Genomic DNA, 21,890 nt, shown 5'->3' on the forward strand with positions numbered 1-21,890 from the left:
CTCAAGATAATACTTCTCTATACGATATATCTTTTAAATTTACTATATACATTTGCTAATTTCTTAAATTAAATTTCATTTAAGGTAATTAAATTACTTTAAATCCATTACTTTAACATAATTATAACTAAGTATAAAGTATTTTGTTATAATTCCCTTAGTACTTTACTTAGATTACTATCACCTATTATAGTTTATGATAGAAGTAGTAGTAGTAGTAGAAGATTTATATAAATCCTGATTATTATCTGCCTCTATATAAGTGAAATCGGTAACATACTCTTGACTTGTATCAAGTTCTTCTAAAGGTTGTGCTTCTAAAATTGCAAGTTTTAAAGGAGTAGCGGTACTACTTAAACTACTACTACTACTGGTACTAATGCTACTTACTTCATTCTCATTAGCTGACCCCCTAATGCCCAACCAAGATGGTATTGTTAGAGACCACCAAAGATTTGGTAATCACCGTTCCGTTGAGTGTGTGGTAGAGCCAAAACCGCTACCGTAGGTAGTAGCCGAGGAACGTCTAAAGAATCCTAAAGTTTCCAATGTCTTAACCGAACGTCTTATTAGCTCATCCTTATACTTCCATATGGTTTTATCTTCTACGGAGTTTTCTCTATATTCCTCACAGGATTTTTTCAAAGTATTAACACAATCAGCTCTATAATGCTGAAGATGAGCATCTTGTATATCCACCGGATATGATTTACAAACACCACCCAAACACGCCAAGGGAAAGTGATTGTGTAGGGTTAATACCTTTTCGGGATTGTGGAAACATTTGACATATTGATTGGGTTTCGTATAGTTTTTGGCTCGATGTACATGCTGCAACATATGCATATATTTGGGTATATCCTTATGCCAACCATGTTCATGCTGTTGATCATCCAAAAAGTAAACATTACGGAAATTAAAACTGTGATAACCCTCTGGACGGGCCTTTAAAGATTCGGGCACTACTTTGGCCATAAGTTCGGACCATAAAACGAAATTACCTTTAGGCATGATAACTTCGTCTATATCGAGTAGTGCTATATAATCGTAGAGGTATAAGTTTTTATACAAACAATCATTGTAGGGTATAACCTCATTTTGGCGTTTATGATTCGTTTTCTTGGTCAAATATAAATGTTGAAAACCCGGTACATTAGGTTGACCACCGGGTAGGGTTAAAGGTATAACTTGCACCTTACCCTCCTGTTCGTAATGATGCAAAACCTTTGAGATATTGGGATGTACTTGTAAATTGTAGAAATAGATTTTATCGGCACCCAATATATTTAACATTTCAATCCATTCAATCAAACGTACAGATAAATCATCATACAGGAAATCCAAACCCTTAACGCAAACCGCAAAACCCTTCTTCTGATCATCAGGGGGACGATTATAGATAACTCTCAAATTATTAGTAGCGGTATCACATTCTTTCTCTACCATCGACACCGAACTGGGTACAACACCGTGAAAGGGTTTGGGTATTTGACAGGCAATCAAATAAGGCTGATAAATACCCTGCTTATAATTACCCCATTTATTGTACCAGATATATTTATATTCATAAGTTTTCACTATAAACGGTTCCTTCTGACCGTCAAACCAAAACTGACAATATGTCTTGACTTTAGGTTCAATGCGATCAATCATACCTAGTATACGTACTGAGGGACCTAATAGGGAATTTTTACGTATATCATAATAGGCTCCGAATAGCTGAAATGTACCATTCGAGGTACGCATAGTTTGCCAATAAATATTATTGAATTCCAACTCAAAGATGGAGGGATATTTGGCACATGTTGAAGATTTTTGTTGTAGGAAATTTTTATTTTTACTCCAGTATGCGATGGGGAGTGAGGGTATGCGCGATTCAACATCACGTACTAGCTGTTCGTCGTCCATGGCTAAAAGCAGAGAATTAAAGAAAATATTTTAGATATAAAACAAACACAAATTATTTATATATAAATATAGTCTGTGGTCTAGTCCCTAGCCTGTAGCCTGTAGTTTAGGCTATAGTCTAGACAATGAGCTAGTCTATAGCCCAGGCCATAGATTAGTCTAAACACTAGTATTTAGTTTAGTCTATAGTATAGTATAGTCTATCCTCTACGCTATATTATGCTCCATGGTCTAGCCCATATTCTAGTCTATAGTTTAATCTATAGTCTAGTTTATGGTACAGTCTATAGTCTGGTCTAGCCAGTAGTCTATCCTATAGTCTAGTCTATAGTCTAGCCTATAGTCTAGTTTATAGTCTAGCCTAAAGTCTAGCCTAAAGTCTAGACTAAAGTCTAGCCTAAAGTCTAGCCTAAAGTTTAGCCTAAACTCTAGCCTAAAGTCTAGCCTAAAGTCTAGCCTAAAGTCTAGCCTAAAGTCTAGCCTATAGTCTAGCCTATAGTCTAGTCTAAAGTCTAGTCTATAGTCTAGTCTAAAGTATAGCCTTTAGTCTAGTCTATAGTCTGGTCTATAGTCTAGTCTATAGTCTAGTCTATAGTCTAGTCTATAGTCTAGTCTATAGTCTAGTCTATAGTCTAGTCTATAGTCTAGTCTATAGTCTAGTCTATAGTCTAGTCTATAGTCTAGTCTATAGTCTAGTCTATAGTCTAGTCTATAGTCTAGTCTAAAGTCTAGTTTATAGTCTAGTCTAGTCTTCAGTCTATTCTATAGTCTATTTTATAGTCTAGTCTATAGTTTAGTCTATAGTTTAGTCTAAAGCCTAGTCTATAGTTTAGTTTATAGTCTAATCTATAGTCTAGTCTAAAGTCTAGTCTATAGTCTATGGTTTAACTTGTAGTCTTCAAATATGATCTGTTTATAATTGTTTTCTTTTTTCGCTCTAACTCACCCGTTCTATTATCGACCAATATTTCTGAAGGATCAAACTTATCCGTAGTCGTTGAGGTAGTCTCAGCAAATCTCAGCATATCCTTTTGTAATAATATACGACCACTTAAGGGCATTGAAGCATACTCTTGTGATACTATATTTGTGCCCTGCATTTTAAAGACGCCAATTATGACAAAGGACCAAACACATAAAGTGAAAAGAATTTTTAATATAACATTTGTGCGCGCCATTTTTTGAGTCTTCTTAGGGGTTTGACTATTTGAGTGTGACTTTTGAGGGTTTTGTGTGTGTTTTTTGGCAAATAAAAAAAAGCGTAATTTAAACAAATTTAATTAGAAAATTTTACTAGTAATGTAAGACATGAGAGCAAAAATTCCTGTTTAATGTTGATATAGGGTGATGTAGCTAAAAAGAGATAAAAGAAAAAAAAAAAGAGAATATAATGAAATTGTTATATTTGGTTTTTATATAGAAAAGGAAAAAAAGACTTAATTAGTTTGTATCTATTTGAATAGTTGTTCCTTTTTGGGTTTGTTTGTTTGTTTGTTGGGATTTTATAGCTGTTTAACGAAGCGCCCCTTATAAAAACTTCCTAATTAACATCATAGGGTCAAAAAAGGGAAACGGAAATAGTAGTAGAAAATTTTAGCTTTAAATAAATAAAAACATTAATGACTTTGGTCTAGGCATGATTATTAGTATTATGGTTGTTGTTGTTGCTGTTGTTGTTTTCAACATTTTCAGAATTTGTTGTTATTGCCTTAGACAAGTAAAACATTGTTGCCATGTTTTAGTAGTTAGATGGTCTGACTGTTTTTATTATTATTTGTTGTTGTTTGATTGTTGTCGTTGTTATTTCCTATGGCGTCTGTTTCCGTTTTACATTTTACACTTCCTGCGTGAATGTTGGTTGTTTGAATGTTGTTTTTGGTTTGTATTTTGTAGGGGTGTAGGGTGGGGGGTAATGTGAAGTGAAGGTTTCTTTTTGATTCCTTTGTAACTGCTAAATGTCTCGTCAGTTTTTCTTAATTGTCATTTGTTAAATTAAGGAATAATTTAGATTTTTGCTGGTGCTTTGTTTAACAAACTTTTTATTGCTAAAGACTAACTTTTCTTGCTTTAAATTGTCTTTATTATAAGTTTTTTTTTTTTTTTTTTTTGGTTTATAAAATATTTATGCAGTTGAAAATTGTTTGTCCATAAGGACAAAGACATTGTTAAGGATATTCTTCCTTGAAAAGGAATAGCTATTGTTGAAAAAGACCTGCAGCTAGACAGTTTTGTAGACAAGTATTTAAAATTGTTTTTATTGTCTGACATGTCACAAAAACGGATGGACAGTTTATGATTGTAGCCTGTTTAAGGCTGTCAAAAGGATTTTTGTTATTATAGTTTTGGGTCAATGATATAAAAGTCTTAAGCTTTAATTACTTAACATGATAGTTTATGAAAGGAAATTTTCAAAAATTCTAAATAAAGTTAACAACATTTTCTTTCGGTTGCTTAAAGGCCTTTGCAATACGTATGTCATACAACTTAAGTGGCTACAACTCCCGAAACTGCCCTCCCGATTGAAATCAAATAACATCTTAAAACTTCCTCAAGACATTCTTAATCGGTCAATAATCCCGCATTTCAATTATATCACCAAAATTAGTGTTTTCTACCACAGTTCATTAGCCTTTAACCATTAAACACATTCCCGCCATCCACTGTTGCTTCTTTCATTGATTTCTTTCATAAAACACTAAAAATAATTTAAATTTTTATTATCATTTCCAAAGCATTAGATTACAATTCAATTTAATTTAAATTCTTAAAATCGTTTTTATTTTAACGGTTTTCGTGTTCTTTTTGTTTAGGTGCTGCTTCACTTACTGCTCAATAGAATCTTTAATGATTTTTAACCTCAATTTAAGTGTTAAATTTAAAATAAAAAACTGACCAAATTTTTTTTGTTGTAATTGTTTTGTTAAAGAAATAGAAAAAAACAGATAATAAAATAAAATTAACAAAACTTATTAAAATATACAAAAATAATTAAGAATATTTTTAAATTAAGTAAAATGCAGATAATGTGTTAAAGTTAAGCGACCGTATAACGAAAAAATGCAAGTAATTATAAATTTTTAGTTTAGTTAATAGTTTAGCAAAGTCTGTATTCTAGTCCACAGTCTATTCTGTTACCTAGTCGGTAGCCTAGTCCATGGCCTAACTTATAGTATAACCTGCAGCCTAAATTCTTGTCTACTCTGCAGTGTAGTCTTTAGTATAGTATAGTCTCGTCTACATTCTAGTCTGTAGTCTAGTTCGTAGTCTAACCTAAAGTTAAGTCTGCAATCTACTGTGTAGTGTAGTCTGTCGTTTGAAGTCTAGTTAGTATTCTAGTCTGCATTCTAGTTTGTAGTCTAGTCTATAGCCTTATTCGTAGTCTAATTTTTAGTCTAGTCTGTAGTCTAGACTGCAACATAATCTGTAGTATAGTACAATCTATTCTGAAGTCTAGTCTGTAGTCCAGACTGTAGTCTATTATGTAGTTCAGTCTGCAGTTTTCCTATAGTCTAATTTTCAGTTTTCTCCTGTGGTCTAGACTGTAGTCTCTAATCTAAAGTTTAATCTGTAGTCAAGTGTGTAGACTAGTCTGTAGTCTGGTATGTAATTTAGTGTGCAGTCTACTGTGTAGTCTAGTGTGTGGTATAGTGTCCAATCTAGGGTGTAGTCTAGCTTGTAGTCTAGTTTGTAGTCTAGTTTGTCGGTAGGATAGTCTGTAGTCTGAGTCTTAATCTAATCAGAGTACTGTTGTCTAGTTTCTAGCCAGATATAGTCAAGTTTGTAGTCCATTTTGTAGTCTAGTTTGTAGTCTAGTGTGTAGTCTAGCTTATTGTCCAGTTTGAAGTCTAGTCTGTACACTTGTCAGTAGTCTAGTCTGTAGCTTGGTCTGTAGACTAGTCTTTAGCTTAATCTGTAGTCTGGTGTATAAGATAGTATGTAGTCTGAATTTTTGTCTAGTCAGAATGTTTTATATAAGTTTTAGTCAAATTTGTAGTCTAGTTTGTGGTCTAGTTTGTAGTTTAGTTTGTAGTCTAGTTTGTAGTATAGTTTGTAGTCTAGTTTATAATCTATTTTGTAGTCTAGTTTGCAGTCTAGTTTGTAGTCTAGTTTGAAGTCTACTGTGTAGTCTAGTGTGTAGTTTAGTGTGTAGTCTAGTGTGCAATCTAGGGTGCAGTCTAGCTTGTAGTCTAGTTTGTATACTAGTCTGTAGCCTGTCGGTAGGATAGTCTGTAGTCTGAGTTTTAATCTAATCAGAGTGCTGTAGTCTAGTTTCTAGTCAAATATAGTTTGGTATGTAGTCCATTTGGAGTCTAGTTTGTAGTCTAGTGTGTACTATAGCTAATTGTCCAGTTTGTAGTCTAGTCTGTACACTTGTCATTAGTTTAGACTGTAGTCTGGTTTGTTGTCTAATCTTTAGCTTAGTCTGTAGTCTGGTCTGTAGGATAGTATGTATTCTGAGTCTTTGTTTAATCAGAATGTTGTAGATAAGTTTTAGTCAAAATTGTAGTCTAGTTTGTAGTCTAGTTAGTAGTCTAGTTTGTAGTCTAGTTTGTAATCTAGTTTGTAGTCTAGTTTGTAGTCTAGTTTGTAGTCTAGTTTGTAGTCTAGTTTGTAGTCTAGTTTTTAGTCTAGTTTGTAGTCTAGTTTGAAGTCCATTTTGTAGTCTAGTTTGTAGTCTAGTTTGTTGTCTAGTTTGTAGTCTAGTTTGTAGGCTAGTTTGTAGTCTAGTTTGTAGTCTAGTTTGTAGTCTAGTTTGTAGTCTAGTTTGTAGTCTAGTTTGTAGTCTAGTTTGTAGTCTAGTTTGTAGTCTAGTTTGTAGTCTTATTTGTAGTCTAGCTTGTAGTCTAGTTTGTAGTCTAGTTTGTAGTCTAGTTTGAAGTTTAGTTTGTAACCTTGTTTGTAGTCTAGTTTGTAGTCTGGTTTATAGTTTAGTTTGTAGTCTTGTTTGTAGTCTAGTTTGTAGTCTAGTTTGCTGTGTAGTTTGTAGTCTAGTTTATAGTCTAGTTTGTGGTCTAGTCATAATCTAGTCCTATTTTATTAAATTTTATTTTTATTATTTTACACTTTTTGCTTTCTTCGTTACACTGTGCCACTTTGCTACTGCCTGTTTTGATATTTTATCTACACCTACCTTTAGGCGTTTTATCAAAAAAGGTTTTAACCACTTCAAAACTTGTTTTGTAGTGTTTATTTTTTCTAACTTAAGAATTTATGCAAATTTATTTGTCATGCTACTTTTTTTAAATTATCTGGTTTTTGTAGTTGCTTTCAAAAAAAAAAAAAAACTCAAATTAGGTCATTTTAGCTATTTCTGGTTTTTTGATTTTGTAGACAATTTACAAGTTTTTTTTATATGAAAATAAATAAATGTTAATGAATATTATTGGTTCTAGGTACTAAATTAGATTTTTTAATAAATATATAACAGTGGGCTAAACTGTTGTAAACAGATATTAAAATATGTGTAGTTTGAAAGATATTTTTCTATTATATTTTCGTTTTGTTTAGAATTAAATTATATTTTCTCCTAACCCACTGTTTGCCTTTTTTAACATTCTATTATAACAATCTATTACTAGTTTTTAAAATGTTAGTTATACATTTTTTTCAATTTGTAGTTTTTTTTCGCCTGAAAGTTGTTTAAAGGCTTGGCGCACTTTTCAAATTATTTGTACTGGACAGACACACACAAGGCAGGTTAGTGAGCAGTGCCCACTTCTAAAACCATAATTTATTCTGACTTGTAACATACCAATCTTATTGACTGTCAAACTATTTACTTAAAATACCGGCAACAAGCAGGGTTTTGAATACAAATATTATGTTTATTTTTATTTAAAAACAAAAAAACACCAGCAAATAAATATTTGGTTTTGCTTTATTTAATGTATAATACTTGACATTGATTAATTATACAATATAGACCAATTTAATGAAATACTTAGTTTCAAAATGTGACCAAATGGTAGTGAATGGAATAAAGTAGAGATTTAATTAGAGGTTAGAAATTAAAAAGGAAGTTATACTTATATTCAGTTTCTCGTCTAGTTTGTAGTCAAGTTTGTAGTCAAGTTTTTAATCCAGTTTATAGTCTGGTTTGTGGTCAAGTTTGGAGTCGAGTTTGTAATCAAAATTTTAGTCTAAGTTATAATCTAATTTATAGTCTATTTTGTAGTCTGGTTTGCAGTCTTGTTTAAAGTATAGATTGTAGCCTGGTTTGAATTCTAATATGTAGTTGTGCTTTAGTAAATGGTCCAATTTGTGGTCTAATAAAGTAGTAATTAAAAGTCTACTTAGTCCAGTTTTTAGTTTGGTTTTTAATCTGTTTTGCAGCCTAGTTTTTAGCCTGGCCTCAAGTCTATTATGTATTTTAATTTGAAGTCTGGTTTGTAGTCTAGTTTTAAGTCCACTTTGAAGTCTCACTAGTAGTTTAAGTTGTAGTTTAGTTTACAGTCTTGTTTGTAGCCTAGTTTATAGTTCAGTTTGTTGTATAGTTTGAAGTCCACATTGTAGCTTAATTCGTAGTATAAGTTGTAGCTTAGTTATCAGTCTACCTTGTAGTCTAGTTTATTGTCTAATTTGTAGTCTAGTCTGTAGTCTGGTTTGGAGTGTAATTTGAAATCTAGTTTGTAGTCCAGTTTATAGTCTAGTTTGTAGTCAAGTTTGTGGTCTAGTTTGTAGTCTAGTTTGAAGTCAAGTTTGTAGTCGAGTTTGTAGTCTAGTTTGTAGTCTAGTTTGTAGTCTAGTTTGTAGTCTAGTTTGTAGTCTAGTTTGTAGTCTAGTTTGTAGTTTAGCTTGTAGTTTAGCTTGTAGTCTAGTTTGTAGTCTAGTTTGTAGTTTAGTTTGTAGTCTAGTTTGTAGTCTAGTTTGTAGTCTAGTTTGAAGTCTAGTTTGTAGTCTAGTTCGTAGTGTAGTTTGTAGTGTAGTTTGTAGTCTAGTTTGTAGTTTAGTTTGTAGTCTAGTTTGTAGTCTAGTTTGTAGTCTAATTTGTAGTCTAGTTTGTTGTCTACTTTGCAGTCTAGTATGTAATATAGTTTGTAGTCCAGATTATAATCTAGATTGTAGTCTAGTTTGTAGTCTAGTTTGTAGTCTAGTTTGTAGTCTAGTTTGTAGTCTAGTTTAAAGTCTAGTTTGTAGTCTAGTTCGTAGTGTAGTTTGTAGTCTAGTTTGTAGTCTAGTTTGTTGTCTACTTTGCAGTCTAGTATGTAATATAGTTTGTAGTCCAGATTATAATCTAGATTGTAGTCTAGTTTGTTGTCTAGCTTGTTGTCTAGTTTATAGTCTAGTTTGTAGTCTAGTTGGTAGGCTAGTTTGTAGTCTAGTTTATAGTCTAGTTTAAAGTCTAGTTTGAACTCTAGTTTAAAGTCTAGTTTTTAGTCTAGTTTGTATTCTAGTTTGTAGGCTAGTTTGTAGTCTAGTTTGTAGTCTAGTTTGTTGTCTGGTTTGAAGTCTAGATTTAAGTGTAGTTTGTAGTCTAGTTTGTAGTCTAGTTTGTAGACTAGTTTGTAGTCTAGTTTGTAGTCTAGTTTGTAGTCTAGTTTGTAATCTAGTTTGTGGTCTAGTATTTAGTCTAGTTGGTAGGCTAGTTTGTAGTCTAGTTTGTAGTCTAGTTTGTTCTCTAGTTTGAAGTCTAGTTTTTAGTCTAGTTTATAGTCTAGTTAGTAGTCCAGTTTGTAGTCTAGTTTGTAATCTAGTTTGTGGTCTAGTTTAAAGTCTAGTTTGTAGTCTAGTTTTTAGTCTAGTTTGTTGTCTACTTTGCAGTTTAGTATGTAATATAGTTTGTAGTCCAGATTGTAGTCTAGATTGTAGTCTGGTTTGTTGTCTAGCTTGTAGTCTAGTTTGTAGTCTAGTTTGTAATCTAGTTTGTGGTCTAGTTTAAAGTCTAGTTTGAAGTCTAGTTTTTAGTCTAATTTGTAGTCTAGTTGGTAGGCTAGTTTGTAGTTTAGTTTGTAGTCTAGTTTGTTATCTAGTTTGAAGTCTAGTTTTTAGTCTAGTTTGTAGTCTAGTTAGTAGTCCAGTTTGAAGTCTAGTTTTTAGTCTAGTTTGTAGTCTAGTTAGTAGTCCAGTTTGTAGTTTAGTTTGCAGTCTACTTTGTAGTCTAGTTTGTAGATTAGTTTGTAGTCTAGTTTGTAGTCCAATTTGTAGTCTACTTTGTAGTCTAGTTTGAAGTCTAGTTTGTAGTCTAGTTCGTAGTCTAGTTTGTCGTATAGTTTTTCTTGTTTGTAGTCTAGTCAACCATAATTTCCATAATTTTCTAATTTTTTTCTTTCTTTAAATCCTTAAATCTTAAGTTTTCGCTAAAATCCCTTTGCTACTGTTAACACTTTCTTAAACTTTTTATCATCCGGCCATTATTTTCATATATATATTTTTTCTATATTTAACTCCATTTTAGCATAACAAATACTTAGCTGCTGTTGGTGGTGGTGGTGGTAGTGGTGGCATCTTTACCTTGATCTGCATAATGTCTGCATTTCACTTAAATTCATCTAGTTTTTCAGAACAGAAGCCAAACACAACAGAATCATCATCACCATCAACAGCATCATTATATGCTGGTTGTATATATTTTTGTCTTCTCTTTAGTATTTTACTATTACTTTTTTTTTTCTTTTACTAGCCTTCAAAAGCATTAGAATAATTTTGCTCATCATATTCAGGTTTAAGCTTTTTTCTCTTTTATTTATTTTTTTGCCTGAGATGATGATTTTCTTATGGAAAATATACATATTTATGCAATTTCCCTTGACATTTTGGCCAACACCTAGATTTTTTTTTGTTATGAATATAAATTTTTTTTGTTTGTTTTTAATGTTTTCGGATGATTTTAGATAAATAAGTATATTATGAATATGTATAAAGAGTTTTAACCCCTTAAAGGATGAGGAGAAATTTTTGGAATTTTGAAAGTGTTTTTTTTATTTAAAATCTAAAGATTTTTTTTATCCACAAAGTGCAGAGATTGTTTCAGTTGATTTCGCGTTTTTCTTACTTGTCTTATTTTTGTCCCGTAATTTTCATCCTTTAAGGGTTAAAAAATAACATACGTTGCTTTAGCATAAAGTGTTAAACATTTATTTCAAGCATTTAGTTTATATACTTATTGTTTTTAAATTCAAAACTTTTTTCTAAAAGTGTGTGGCCTCTTTTATTATGTGCAATTTGATCCTTTTTTTCTAGTTTATATAAATAAAAATCATTTTTCTTCCTACAAACATAATAATGATGAAAGCCATATCATGCTGTTTGTCGACAGCGAATAGCTAGAAACTACAACAAAAAAAAACTGCAGCTGGGAATTGAAAATTCATAGAAAATATGAAAAAAAGATAAAAGAATATTTTTTGCATAAAGTAAAAGAAATGATGAAAAATTTCATCATTATGAAATTTATGAATATTTCATAGAATATTTCATAGTCATTGAGGATGCATGTATGTATGTGTGTGTGTGGATGTATGTTACTATAAAAGGATTACAAAAAGGTGAATTAATATGGCTTAAATAAAAAAAGTATGAGTTAAAGAATATATGAGAGAAAAGTTTAAAATCTAGATTTTATTCTAGTTTTATATAAAACAATATTTTATGATAAGTTGTAGACTGTAAAGCACGGTATAAAAAATATGGCACGACTATAGCCATCAGTTCACCAAAAGGTCAATGCATTCGAAAATAAAGTGATTTCTCTTTCGTCTCTCTTTTTGTAAACGAATTTGAAGACAATCGTGACTTGTTCACTTGTCCTAAATGGTAGTTTCAATAGATCGCTCGGAAATTTCCAATCTACAACTAAAGTCCATACTTTAGGCTGGCTACCGTTCAAACTTTAGGGCAGACTATAGTTTAGGGTAAACTAAAGATTGTAGTTCATATTACAGTCCAGATTATAGTTTATACTGCAATGCAGACTATAGCTCATAGCATAGCTCAGACTATAATATAGGCCAGGCTATAGTCAACAGATAAGTCTAAGCAATATATGAGATATAGTTCATACCCGAATGTAGTCTATAATGAAGACAATAGTCCAGATTTTTGAAAGGATATTAGTCCACAATATAGACCAAACTATAGACAAGACTTTAGTTAACACTATAATATAGATTATAGTCCACACTTTAGTACAGATTATAGTTAAGAATATAATCCAGATTGTACTCCAGTCTATAGTCGGTAGTATAAAACAGACTATAAAAAAGTCTAAAGTCCAGACTTAAGTCATGTCTATAGACCAGTCTATAGTCCAGACTAAAGTTTCGTCATAAGTCTACACTGAAGTCCAGATTATAGTCCAAACTATAAGCGAGATTGTAGTCTAGGACAAAGGAGAGCCTATAGGTCCAACTATAGACCACACTATAACCGAATGTCTCGTTCAGATTATAATTGATTCAGACAATAGTCCAGACTCTACACCAGATTGTTGTCGATTCATAGTCCAGACTATAGACAATAGTCGATTCATACTTAAGTAGATTTAGACTAAATTTTTATTTGATTTTTACTTTAGTCGATTTACACTATAGTCGATTCAGACTATAGTCTAGGCTAAGGTCTAGACTCTAGTTCATACTATACATCAGACTATATATAGTCCAGAATATTGACTAGAATATAATCAAGACTCTATAATTCTCTATAACTCCATCTATAGTACGGACTGTATAACGGACTTTAGTCCATACTAAATTCGACTCTATATTTCGGATCACACTATTGTCCAAACTATAGTACAGATCTTAGTCCAGGCTCTAGTCATGACTATAATCCAGACCAGTCCAGACTGTATTACAGAATTTAAACCAGAATAAAGACCAGACTATGTTTCAGAATCTAGACTAGAATAAAGTCCAGACAATAGTTCAGACTATTGTCAAGGCTATTTCCCAGACTCTATTCCAGACTATTGCCAGACTCTAGTCCAGACTATTGCCAGACTCTAGGCCAGACTATTGTCCAGACTTTTAACCAGACTATAGACCAGATTATGTTTCAGACTCTAGACTAGAATATATTCCAGACAATAGTACAAACTATTGTCCAGACTCTAGTTCAGACAATAGTCCAGACTAGTGTCCAAACTTTAGTCCAGACTCTAGTCAAGACCCTAGGCTTTAATCCAGATTAGTTTAGACTCTATTAAAGACTGTAGACCAGAATATAGACCAGGCTATGTTTTAGACACTAGACTAGACTATAGTCCAGACAATGGTGCAGTCTATTGTCCAGACCCTAGCCCAGTCTATAGTCCGGACTTTATTCCAGACTCTAGTCCAAACACTTGTCGAGGCTATAGTCCAGACTCTATTCCATACTAATGAATAGTCTTTAATTCTGACTATAATCAAGAATATTAAGCAGATTAAAGTTCTGGCTGTAGTCCAGACTACAGTCCATAATATAAACCAGATCAGGATCATAGTCTAGAATATAATTTAGCCTATCGACTAGACTATATTTCATACTAAATTACATTCTATAGATCAAACTAGATTTTACATTTTAGTTTAGCTACAATCCAAAAAAATGTCGTTATATTTCAAAGTGAAATTTGATCACTTTACTCTTAATTCCCAATATGAAAATATTATGGTTTCATGGCTGGAGATTATAGTTTTTCTTTTATAAATTATAATCAAATTAAATTCGTTATGATTTAGTTTTAATAAAAAATATTCTTTTTATCTTAATTTTAATAATATTTTGCTCTACAATAATCAATTATTGGTCTCATAACTTTAGCAGCCAGTTTTTAATAAGAAAATAAAAACAGATTATGGTCATAAAAACTAAAATAACAGATTTAAACCGTTAACAGCGTAACAAAAAAATATTCATGATCTGTTTCAACAACTAGATTTGGTGAATAAAACACAAACTATAGTATACTTTAGCTGCTTACTACCTACTTACCAAACCAAAGGTGGTAATAGCAGCTTACGGCAAACAAGTTTATAGGCAAAATAAGAAAAAAAACTTTCATATTTCTACAGTTAACAGTCAATAGGCTACAAAACTCTAGCTCTATAGCTAGCTAGATAGCACTCAATGAATATTAAATTCAAATAAATACAAACCAAAAGCCAATTCTTTGTTTCCTGGCCTTTAGAATCAATTTCATGAAAATTCTAGTTTATGTATGTGTACAGAAGAAGATTTGGTGTATCTTTACAACTTTTACCAACAACTTGTGTATGTGTGTGCTTAAATCAGAGATTTCAATTTATGTAATTAGAAAAAAATAACATTGAACCGCAAAAGACAAAAGATAAAGACAACAGCGAAAAGAAAAGCTTCAAGAAAAAAAAAAATAATCATAAAACTGTAATGTTTTAGTCTTAAATATACTGGTTGTTTTTATTGTTTTTTTAAGCTTAAAACGTTAGATACTTTTAATATATATTTATACCCTACACCACTTTAGAGGGGAGGGTATGACTGTCGAGAGTTTTTACGTGAGCACCTGCCTTAACGGCCTTATCACACGGTGAACTTTTTCATCCTCTGGGTAGACTTGAGAACGGTCTACCATCGCCCCCTATTGTTCTTCAATGAATAACTCAGGTGGCAATTTTTGTACATTGGCTTTAACTGGTCCATGCACAAGTACTTTGCTGGAGTACTCGAGCTATCTAAACTCTGACCATTTAATGGCCTCTGTTGATTCGAAAACAGCACCTCGAGATGTAACCGGTGGAGCTACGGTTACGATACAGCAATAAGCCGAAGACATTGTTCTTACTCACAGGGACACACTGTGGTAATTCTGATACGAACAGAGTATACTCTGAACATACCTGGACAAGGAAGGAAAATTCATTGGTATCATATGTATATGATACCTTTCATACATCATCATTCAAACCAGCACACATCTCATTCATACGATACATTCATAAGAGAAAAATATACGACAGACATAGTGCCACAGTCACTCCGTCTGTTGGGTATCAGTTGTTTTCGGCAACAGCACCCAACTTATCCCAAAATATTGACTATTATCATGCATCAGTCTTTTAACAGCCACTTACTGTCCCCGCCAATTTGGGTTTAAAACACAGCCACTACGTGGATCCCAAAGGAACCTTAACCAATTGACCAGTCAGGACATAGTCCGGCGGCCAACTGGCCACCCGTAGTACCAGATTATGCGGTGCTCTGGTCTGACTTCTGGCAATCTATGCAAGGACTAAGCCAAGCAGTAGACTGTAATCAATTTTTCAGTCCCGGCCAGAGTGGAGGTATTGGTCACCTCTTTATACCCCGGGTAACATGCCCCCGGGGGAAGTGGAGAGGGTATATTGGGTTTGTGTTGATGTTTGTAACGCACAATAATATTGATCCTATACCTACCTTGAAGTAGTTTTTGGGTAGATTTAGTTATGGCCGTCCGTCTGTCTGTCTGTCCGTCTGTCCGTCCCTCTGTCTGTCTGTCTGTCTGTCTGTCTGTCCGTCTATGTAAAACTTGCAATCAAACTACAGGTCGCAATTTTGACGATAATTCAATGAAATTTGGCACATGGTCTTCTGTGATAACGCAAACGAAGCCTATTGAAAATGATTAATTATTTCCCTAATAGGCCTTTAAAGTTTATAATTATGTTTAATAGACTCGAATGTCGACAAGAAGCTGCCTCATATGACCCCCTTAACTTAAATGTCCACAGTTTTATTCAACAATAAATGGCTTAAGTACATATTTCTGGGTCAAGGTACAATTCAACTAAAATGTTTTATTATGAAAACTTAATCACATTTTACTTTTTGTAACATGTGTAGAGTATTATATGGGCGGCCTAGACCGACTATAACTTCTTACTTGTTTAAGCTTAAAACGTTACTTTTAATATAAATTTTCTTTTTATTTTCGGTTCTATCTCCTTCTTAATGTGTTGTTGTTGTTATTGTTTTTGTATTATATATACATATGCCTTAGATAGAGAGTTCATAAAAGTTCATATTGTTATTGCTGTTAGAATCCAGTTTAAGTGTTTTTTTCTTTTTATAAAAATAATAAATATTCATTATTTTTTTTTTTTTTTCCAACAAAACACAACGAATTCTATAAAATTTTGCAAATTTTAGCACTTTTTCTATTCTATAGAAAATGGAAAATAAAATGAGAAAAAGTTTTATTAACTTTTATGCGCCTGTTGGTTAAGCAGGTTAATTAGAATTTGTGGTTGTATAGAAATGTGTTTTTTATAAGAATTGACAGAAATTAAAAGAAAAATTTACACTTTCTAAGTTTATAACTGAATTTTGTAATCACTTTTCACTTTACACACAAAAATCGTCTTCAGAATAAGTCAAAGATCTCTATTAACATATACTATATACAAGGGCTAGTTTACACAAAACAAAGTCCCGATAATTATACAGACAGTACACGCAACCACAATATGCACTATACGCAAGAATATAGCCTAGTACGCCAGATTCTAAACCACATATATGAAAGTTTAGACAATAAATTAGAACAAACTATAGGCTATAGAACAGTCTAGGGACTAGGCTATACTCCAGACTGCACTACTTATTGTAGGATTGCCTATAGAAGACTTTAATCTATATTGCAGAGAAATTGTAAGGCCAGGCTGTAGATCAGATCATAAACAAGACTATATAAAGTTCAAACTACGGCCAAGTCTGTAGTTCAGACCAGGGGCTATAATCTATACTTAAAACTATTGACAAGACTCTAGTCTATAGTTCAGACTATAGACAATACCGAAATCTATACTTTAGACGAGACTTTAGTTCAGACTTTAGATGAAACTGTAGTGCAGACTATAATCTAGACTGTAGTCCAGACTATAATCTAGACTGTAGTGCAGACTATAGTCTAGACTTTAGTTCAAACTATAAACAAATTTATAGTCCAGATTATAGACAAGTTTAGAGTCCAGATTATTGACTAGTTAGACTATATATGAGTTTATAAAGGCGAATTTATAGTCAAGAATATAGACGAGTTTTTAGTTCAAACTAGACAAGTTTATAGTCAAGACTAAAGACGAGTTTATTATCCAGACTATAGACGAGTTTACAATCAAGACTATAACGAGTTTACAGTCAAGACTATAACGAGTTTATACTCCAGACTATAAACGAGTTTATAGTCAGGACTGTAACGAGTTTATAGTCCAGACTTTAGACGAATTTATAGTCAAGACTATAGACGAATTTATATTCAAGACTGTAGACTAGTTTTTTTTTCGATCATACAATAGAAGAGTTTATAGTCAAGTATGTAGGCTAGTTAATAGTTCTGACTAGACGAGTTTATAGTCTATGGACGATCTTATAGTCCAGACTATAGACAAGTTTATAGTCAAGATTATAGACCAGTTTATAGTTAAGACCTTAGATGAGTTTATAGTCCAGACTATAGGCAAGTTTATAGTCAAGACTATAGACCAGTTTATAGTTAAGACTCTAGACGAGTTTATAATCCAGACCGTAGACAAGTTTATAGTCAAGACTTAGACCAGTTTATAGTCAAGAGTTCATAAAGTCGAGTTTATAGTTCAGTCGAGTTTATAGTCCAGACTATAGACGAGATTATAGTCTAGACAATAACAAGTTTATAGTCTAGTTATAACAAGTTTATAGTCTAGTTATAACGAGACAATAACGAGTTTAAAGTCAAGACTATAGACGAGTTTATATTCAAGAAAATATATGAATTTATGATCTAGACTATAGGCGACGAGTTTATAGTCCAGACCGTAGACAAGTTTATAGTCAAGACTTGGACCAGTTTATAGTCAAGAGTTTATAAAGTCGAGTTTATAGTTCAGTCGAGTTTATAGTGAGGACTTAAGAATGGTTTAAATTCCAAACTTTAGAGTAGTTTATAGTTCATTCCATAGAGAATTCATATACCAGTCAATTGACGAGTTTATAGTTTAGACTACAAATGAGTTTGTAATCCAAAACCTTTGGGAGTTATAAATCCAGATCTTATAAAAGTTAATAGTCTAAACTATAGCTGAGACTACTAGCTGTTTGGCTGTGTTAAAGTTTTTTATTTGATATTATATTGATTTAGTTTATTAGTTAAAGTTTTAATCATAGATTTGTCCTAGTTATACGGTTTAAATTTATTTTCGATTTTTCGCCGATTTGAATATATAGGTTATACTACTTGATCGTTTTATTTCATTGCCTTTAAACATGTTTAAAAAACTAGGAAACTTACATTATTATTAAGCATCATCTGCTTTTTCAAATGTATTTTTGTATTTTTTGCAAATTTGCATTGTAATCGAAGCAACTACAACAAAAATAAATAACCAAAAGCTAAAAATCGTGATTTGTGGATTTTTTTAGAAATTTAATTTAAATAATATGAAATATGACTAGGGAAGTGTAAACCAAAAGGAAATCATATATTAAGGTAACCAGAGCTCGTTTTTGGGGCGTTAACTATAAAGTTAAAGGAAATATGAAGAATTAAAGACAAGTGCTTTAATAAGTAATGAGCAAAATTATTAATACAAATTCAAAGAAAGCTTAGAGCTTCCTTTGATTTGCCAGGTAGATGTGCACTTGCCAGGCAAATGTTTTTAATTTTTATAATTAATCTGGTCTTTACTTAACAACTTCCATGTAGTATGAGCGGTAAGTGGTATTCATTGAATGGTATAGGAGATCAGTATTCCAAAGCAACTAAGAATGGTACTGGTACTGGTTGTTTGGCAAAGAGAAGTTGTCTTTCTTATCTTCTTAATATATGGAATCTTTTTAAAATTTATAATTTTAATATTTTTCTTGTATTATTTATTATCTGGTCACCTTAAATTTTAAATTTAATTCAACAATAGCAATTGCATTTTCATAAATAATAAGCATGCAATTGGCATAGGGAAGATGAGGATGATGATGGCGATGATTGTGGTTTTTTTAAAAGCTTGTGAAAATCAGAGGATCATAATGAGAGTACAGGGTTTCTAAAATTCAAAATAATAAGGGTATTCAGTATGCAATGAAAATGCAAAATTTGCAAGAAAACACAATGTTAAAGAAAATCTAACAACTTTCAGCAAATAAACATTAAAATGCTAAAAGCTCGACTATTTAAAGTTTCTTTGCTTCAAGTTATGAATACCCCTTATATTAAACATTACACCACACAAAAGTACCATCAAAAGAATCGTGAAATGTTTATAGACCAATACTATATTTAGGTTTTTTTATTTTCTTTACAAAGTGTTGAAATAATAAACCAAAAAATTTAAATCAAAAAACTCTATTGAAAACAAAGACTCTAACTAATACTTAATTCCAAAACGGCCACAAAAAATTTTCTATAGATGATCCTTAACATGATCTCTATTGAAATTTATAATAAAGCATGAATTTGTTTTCTGTTTGTGAAGAGCATATACAGCAAACGCAAATTCATATATTTTCAGCGCATTTCGTTTTGGTTTCATGCTAAAAATTAAGTGAAATACATATAAAATAGAACTGAAATACTAAAAAGAGGGGAAAATTACAAAGATTGTTTTTCAATGATAAACAAAAGATCTTTTGTTCTTCAAATAAATTGCGTGATGAATTGTTTTGTAAAGGAAGTATCAAATGCAGCAACTGGTTGTTTATATTTTTAACAAATATTATATGCACATGGATAGCGGACAATGGGACAAATCTAATGTCAGCTTTATTGACAGATTTTTAAAAGATTAAGCTATAAACTAGACTAGATTACTAAATATACTACACACTACAAAATAGATTTAGACTTCGCTATAGGCCAGAATATAGACTTTAGACTAGACTATAACTAGACTGTAGAGTATGCTATAGACTAGACATTAGACTAAAGACTAGATTATATAATAGACTAGACTATAGTCTACTCTATAGTCTGGTCTATAGCCTAGTCTATAGTCCAGTCTATAGTCTAGTCTATAGTCTGGTCTATAGTCTAGTCTATAGTCTAGTCTATAGTTTAGTCTATAGTTTAGTCTGTAGTCTAGTCTATGGTCTAGTCTATTGTCTAGTCTATAGTCTAGTCTATGGTCTAGTCTATAGTTTAGTCTATAGTCTAGTCTATAGTCTAGTCTATAGTCTAGTATATAGTGTAGTCTGTAGTCTACTCTATAGTCTAGTCTACAGTCTAGTCTACAGTCTAGTCTATAGACTAGTCTATAGTGTAGTCTACAGTCTAGTCTATAGTATAGTCTATAGTCTAGTCTATAGTCTAGTTTATAGTCTAGTCTATAGCCTATAGTATAGTCTATAGTATAGTCTATAGTCTAGTATATAGTCTAGTCTATAGTCTAGTCTATAGTCTAGTCTATAGTCTAGTCTTTAGTCTAGTCTATAGTCTAGTCTATAGTCTATTCTATAGCCTAGTCTATAGTCTAGTCTATAGTCTAGTCTATAGTCTAATCTATAGTCTAGTCTATAGTCTAGTCTACAGTCTAGTCTATAGTCTAGTCTATAGTCTAGTCTATGGTCTAGTCTATAGTCTAGTCTATAGTCTAGTCTATAGTCTAGTCTATAGTCTAGTCTATAGTCTAGTCTATAGTCTAGTCTAAAGTCTAATCTATAGTCTAATCTATAGTCTAATCTATAGTCCAATCTATAGTCTAATATATAGTCTAATCTATAGTCTAGTCTATAGTCTAATCTAAAGTCTAGTCTTTAGTCTAGGCTATAGTCTAGTCTAGAGCCTAGTCTATTTTCTTGGGTATAGTCTATTCTTTGGTCTAATATACTTATAGTCTATTATTTTGTCTAGTCTTTAGTCTAGTCTATAGTCTAGTCTATAGTCTAGTCTATAGTCTAATCAATAGTCTGGTCTGTAGTCTAGCCTATAGTCTAGTGTATAGTCATGTCTATAGACTAGTCTTTAGTCTAGTCTATTGTCTTGTCTATAGTCTATTCTATAGTCTAGTCCACAGTCCAGACTATATCTTATTTACGGATCACTTACCACTAACTCCTAATGTCAAAAGAAGGAAACTTACCCTGACTCCATATCTTTTAAATTATAACGAAAATTTTCCCACGTCAAATTTTCCCAAACATTTTGATAAATTTACTTTCCGAAATAGAGCAAAAAATGCCACTACAGGTTAAAAGCAATTATTCTGTTTTTGAACAACACAAACTTCAACTTAACAAAAAAATTCCTTTTTGACTTTTAATATACAATTTTGTTTGATTAATGACCACATTTTATGAAATTTGTTGTTTAACATATTTTTACTTTATTTGTCTCAGCGGTGATGATAGTGATAATGATAACGATGTGTTACAATTTTCTTTTATACTTTTTAAATAAACAATCAAGTTTTTATACAAAAACAAGGCCTAAAGGCAGGGAAATACAAAACTGTCACTTGTTGTCAGTTAGAGCCAGAAATAAACAATATAAAACAAAAACAAAATGCGAAAACTTTACGAACCAACTGAGTGATGAGTCTAAAAACTGAAACTATTTGTTTAGACATTCATCATTCACTCTTACTCAGTCAGTAAGTCTGACCGTCTGTCATTCTGTTACTCCCTTTCTTTCAGTTTTTTTAGGCCGTTTAGAACTCTGAAACAATATGTTGTAGGTGGATATAGAGAAGGGTATATGCTGTAGTGATGACCAAAACAATAACAACTATTGTTGCAAATAAAGTCAAGTGAATGAATGATGATTGTTAAAACAAAACAACAAACTTTTTAAAGTTATGAATTTGTCATGCCGTTTGTAACTCACTGGAATATTGATTGTAATTAGACAACATACTAGTCTAAATTGTAGTCTATTCTATAGACTAGACTGTAGTCTATTCTATAGACTAGATTGTAGTCTATTCTATAGACTAGACTGTACTCTATTCTATAGACTAGACTGTAGCCTATTCTATAGACTAGACTGTAGTCTATTCTATAGACTAGACTGTAGTCTATTCTATAGACTAGACTGTAGTCTATTCTATAGACTAGACTGTAGTCTATTCTATAGA

The 21,890-nt window shown here is 31.8% G+C and overlaps 1 protein-coding gene across 1 annotated transcript in view; it reads right to left on the reverse strand.

Moving 5' to 3' along the window:
- Positions 1–437: 437 nt before the first annotated feature.
- The window catches only part of LOC111688421, a 53,297-nt gene continuing 31,844 nt past the window's right edge, over positions 438–21,890 (reverse strand). The window contains exons 3-4 of the mRNA XM_046945408.1: positions 2,855–3,261; positions 438–1,910 (exon numbers count right to left, since the gene is read on the reverse strand). Of these exons, the coding sequence (XP_046801364.1) occupies positions 463–1,910; positions 2,855–3,086 (1,680 nt within the window). The 5' untranslated portion in view covers positions 3,087–3,261 and the 3' untranslated portion in view covers positions 438–462. The remainder of the gene's footprint in view (positions 1,911–2,854; positions 3,262–21,890) is intronic.

The sequence above is a fragment of the Lucilia cuprina genome, chromosome 3, assembly GCF_022045245.1.
Source record: "Lucilia cuprina isolate Lc7/37 chromosome 3, ASM2204524v1, whole genome shotgun sequence".
NCBI classification, from domain to species: Eukaryota; Metazoa; Arthropoda; class Insecta; order Diptera; family Calliphoridae; genus Lucilia; species Lucilia cuprina.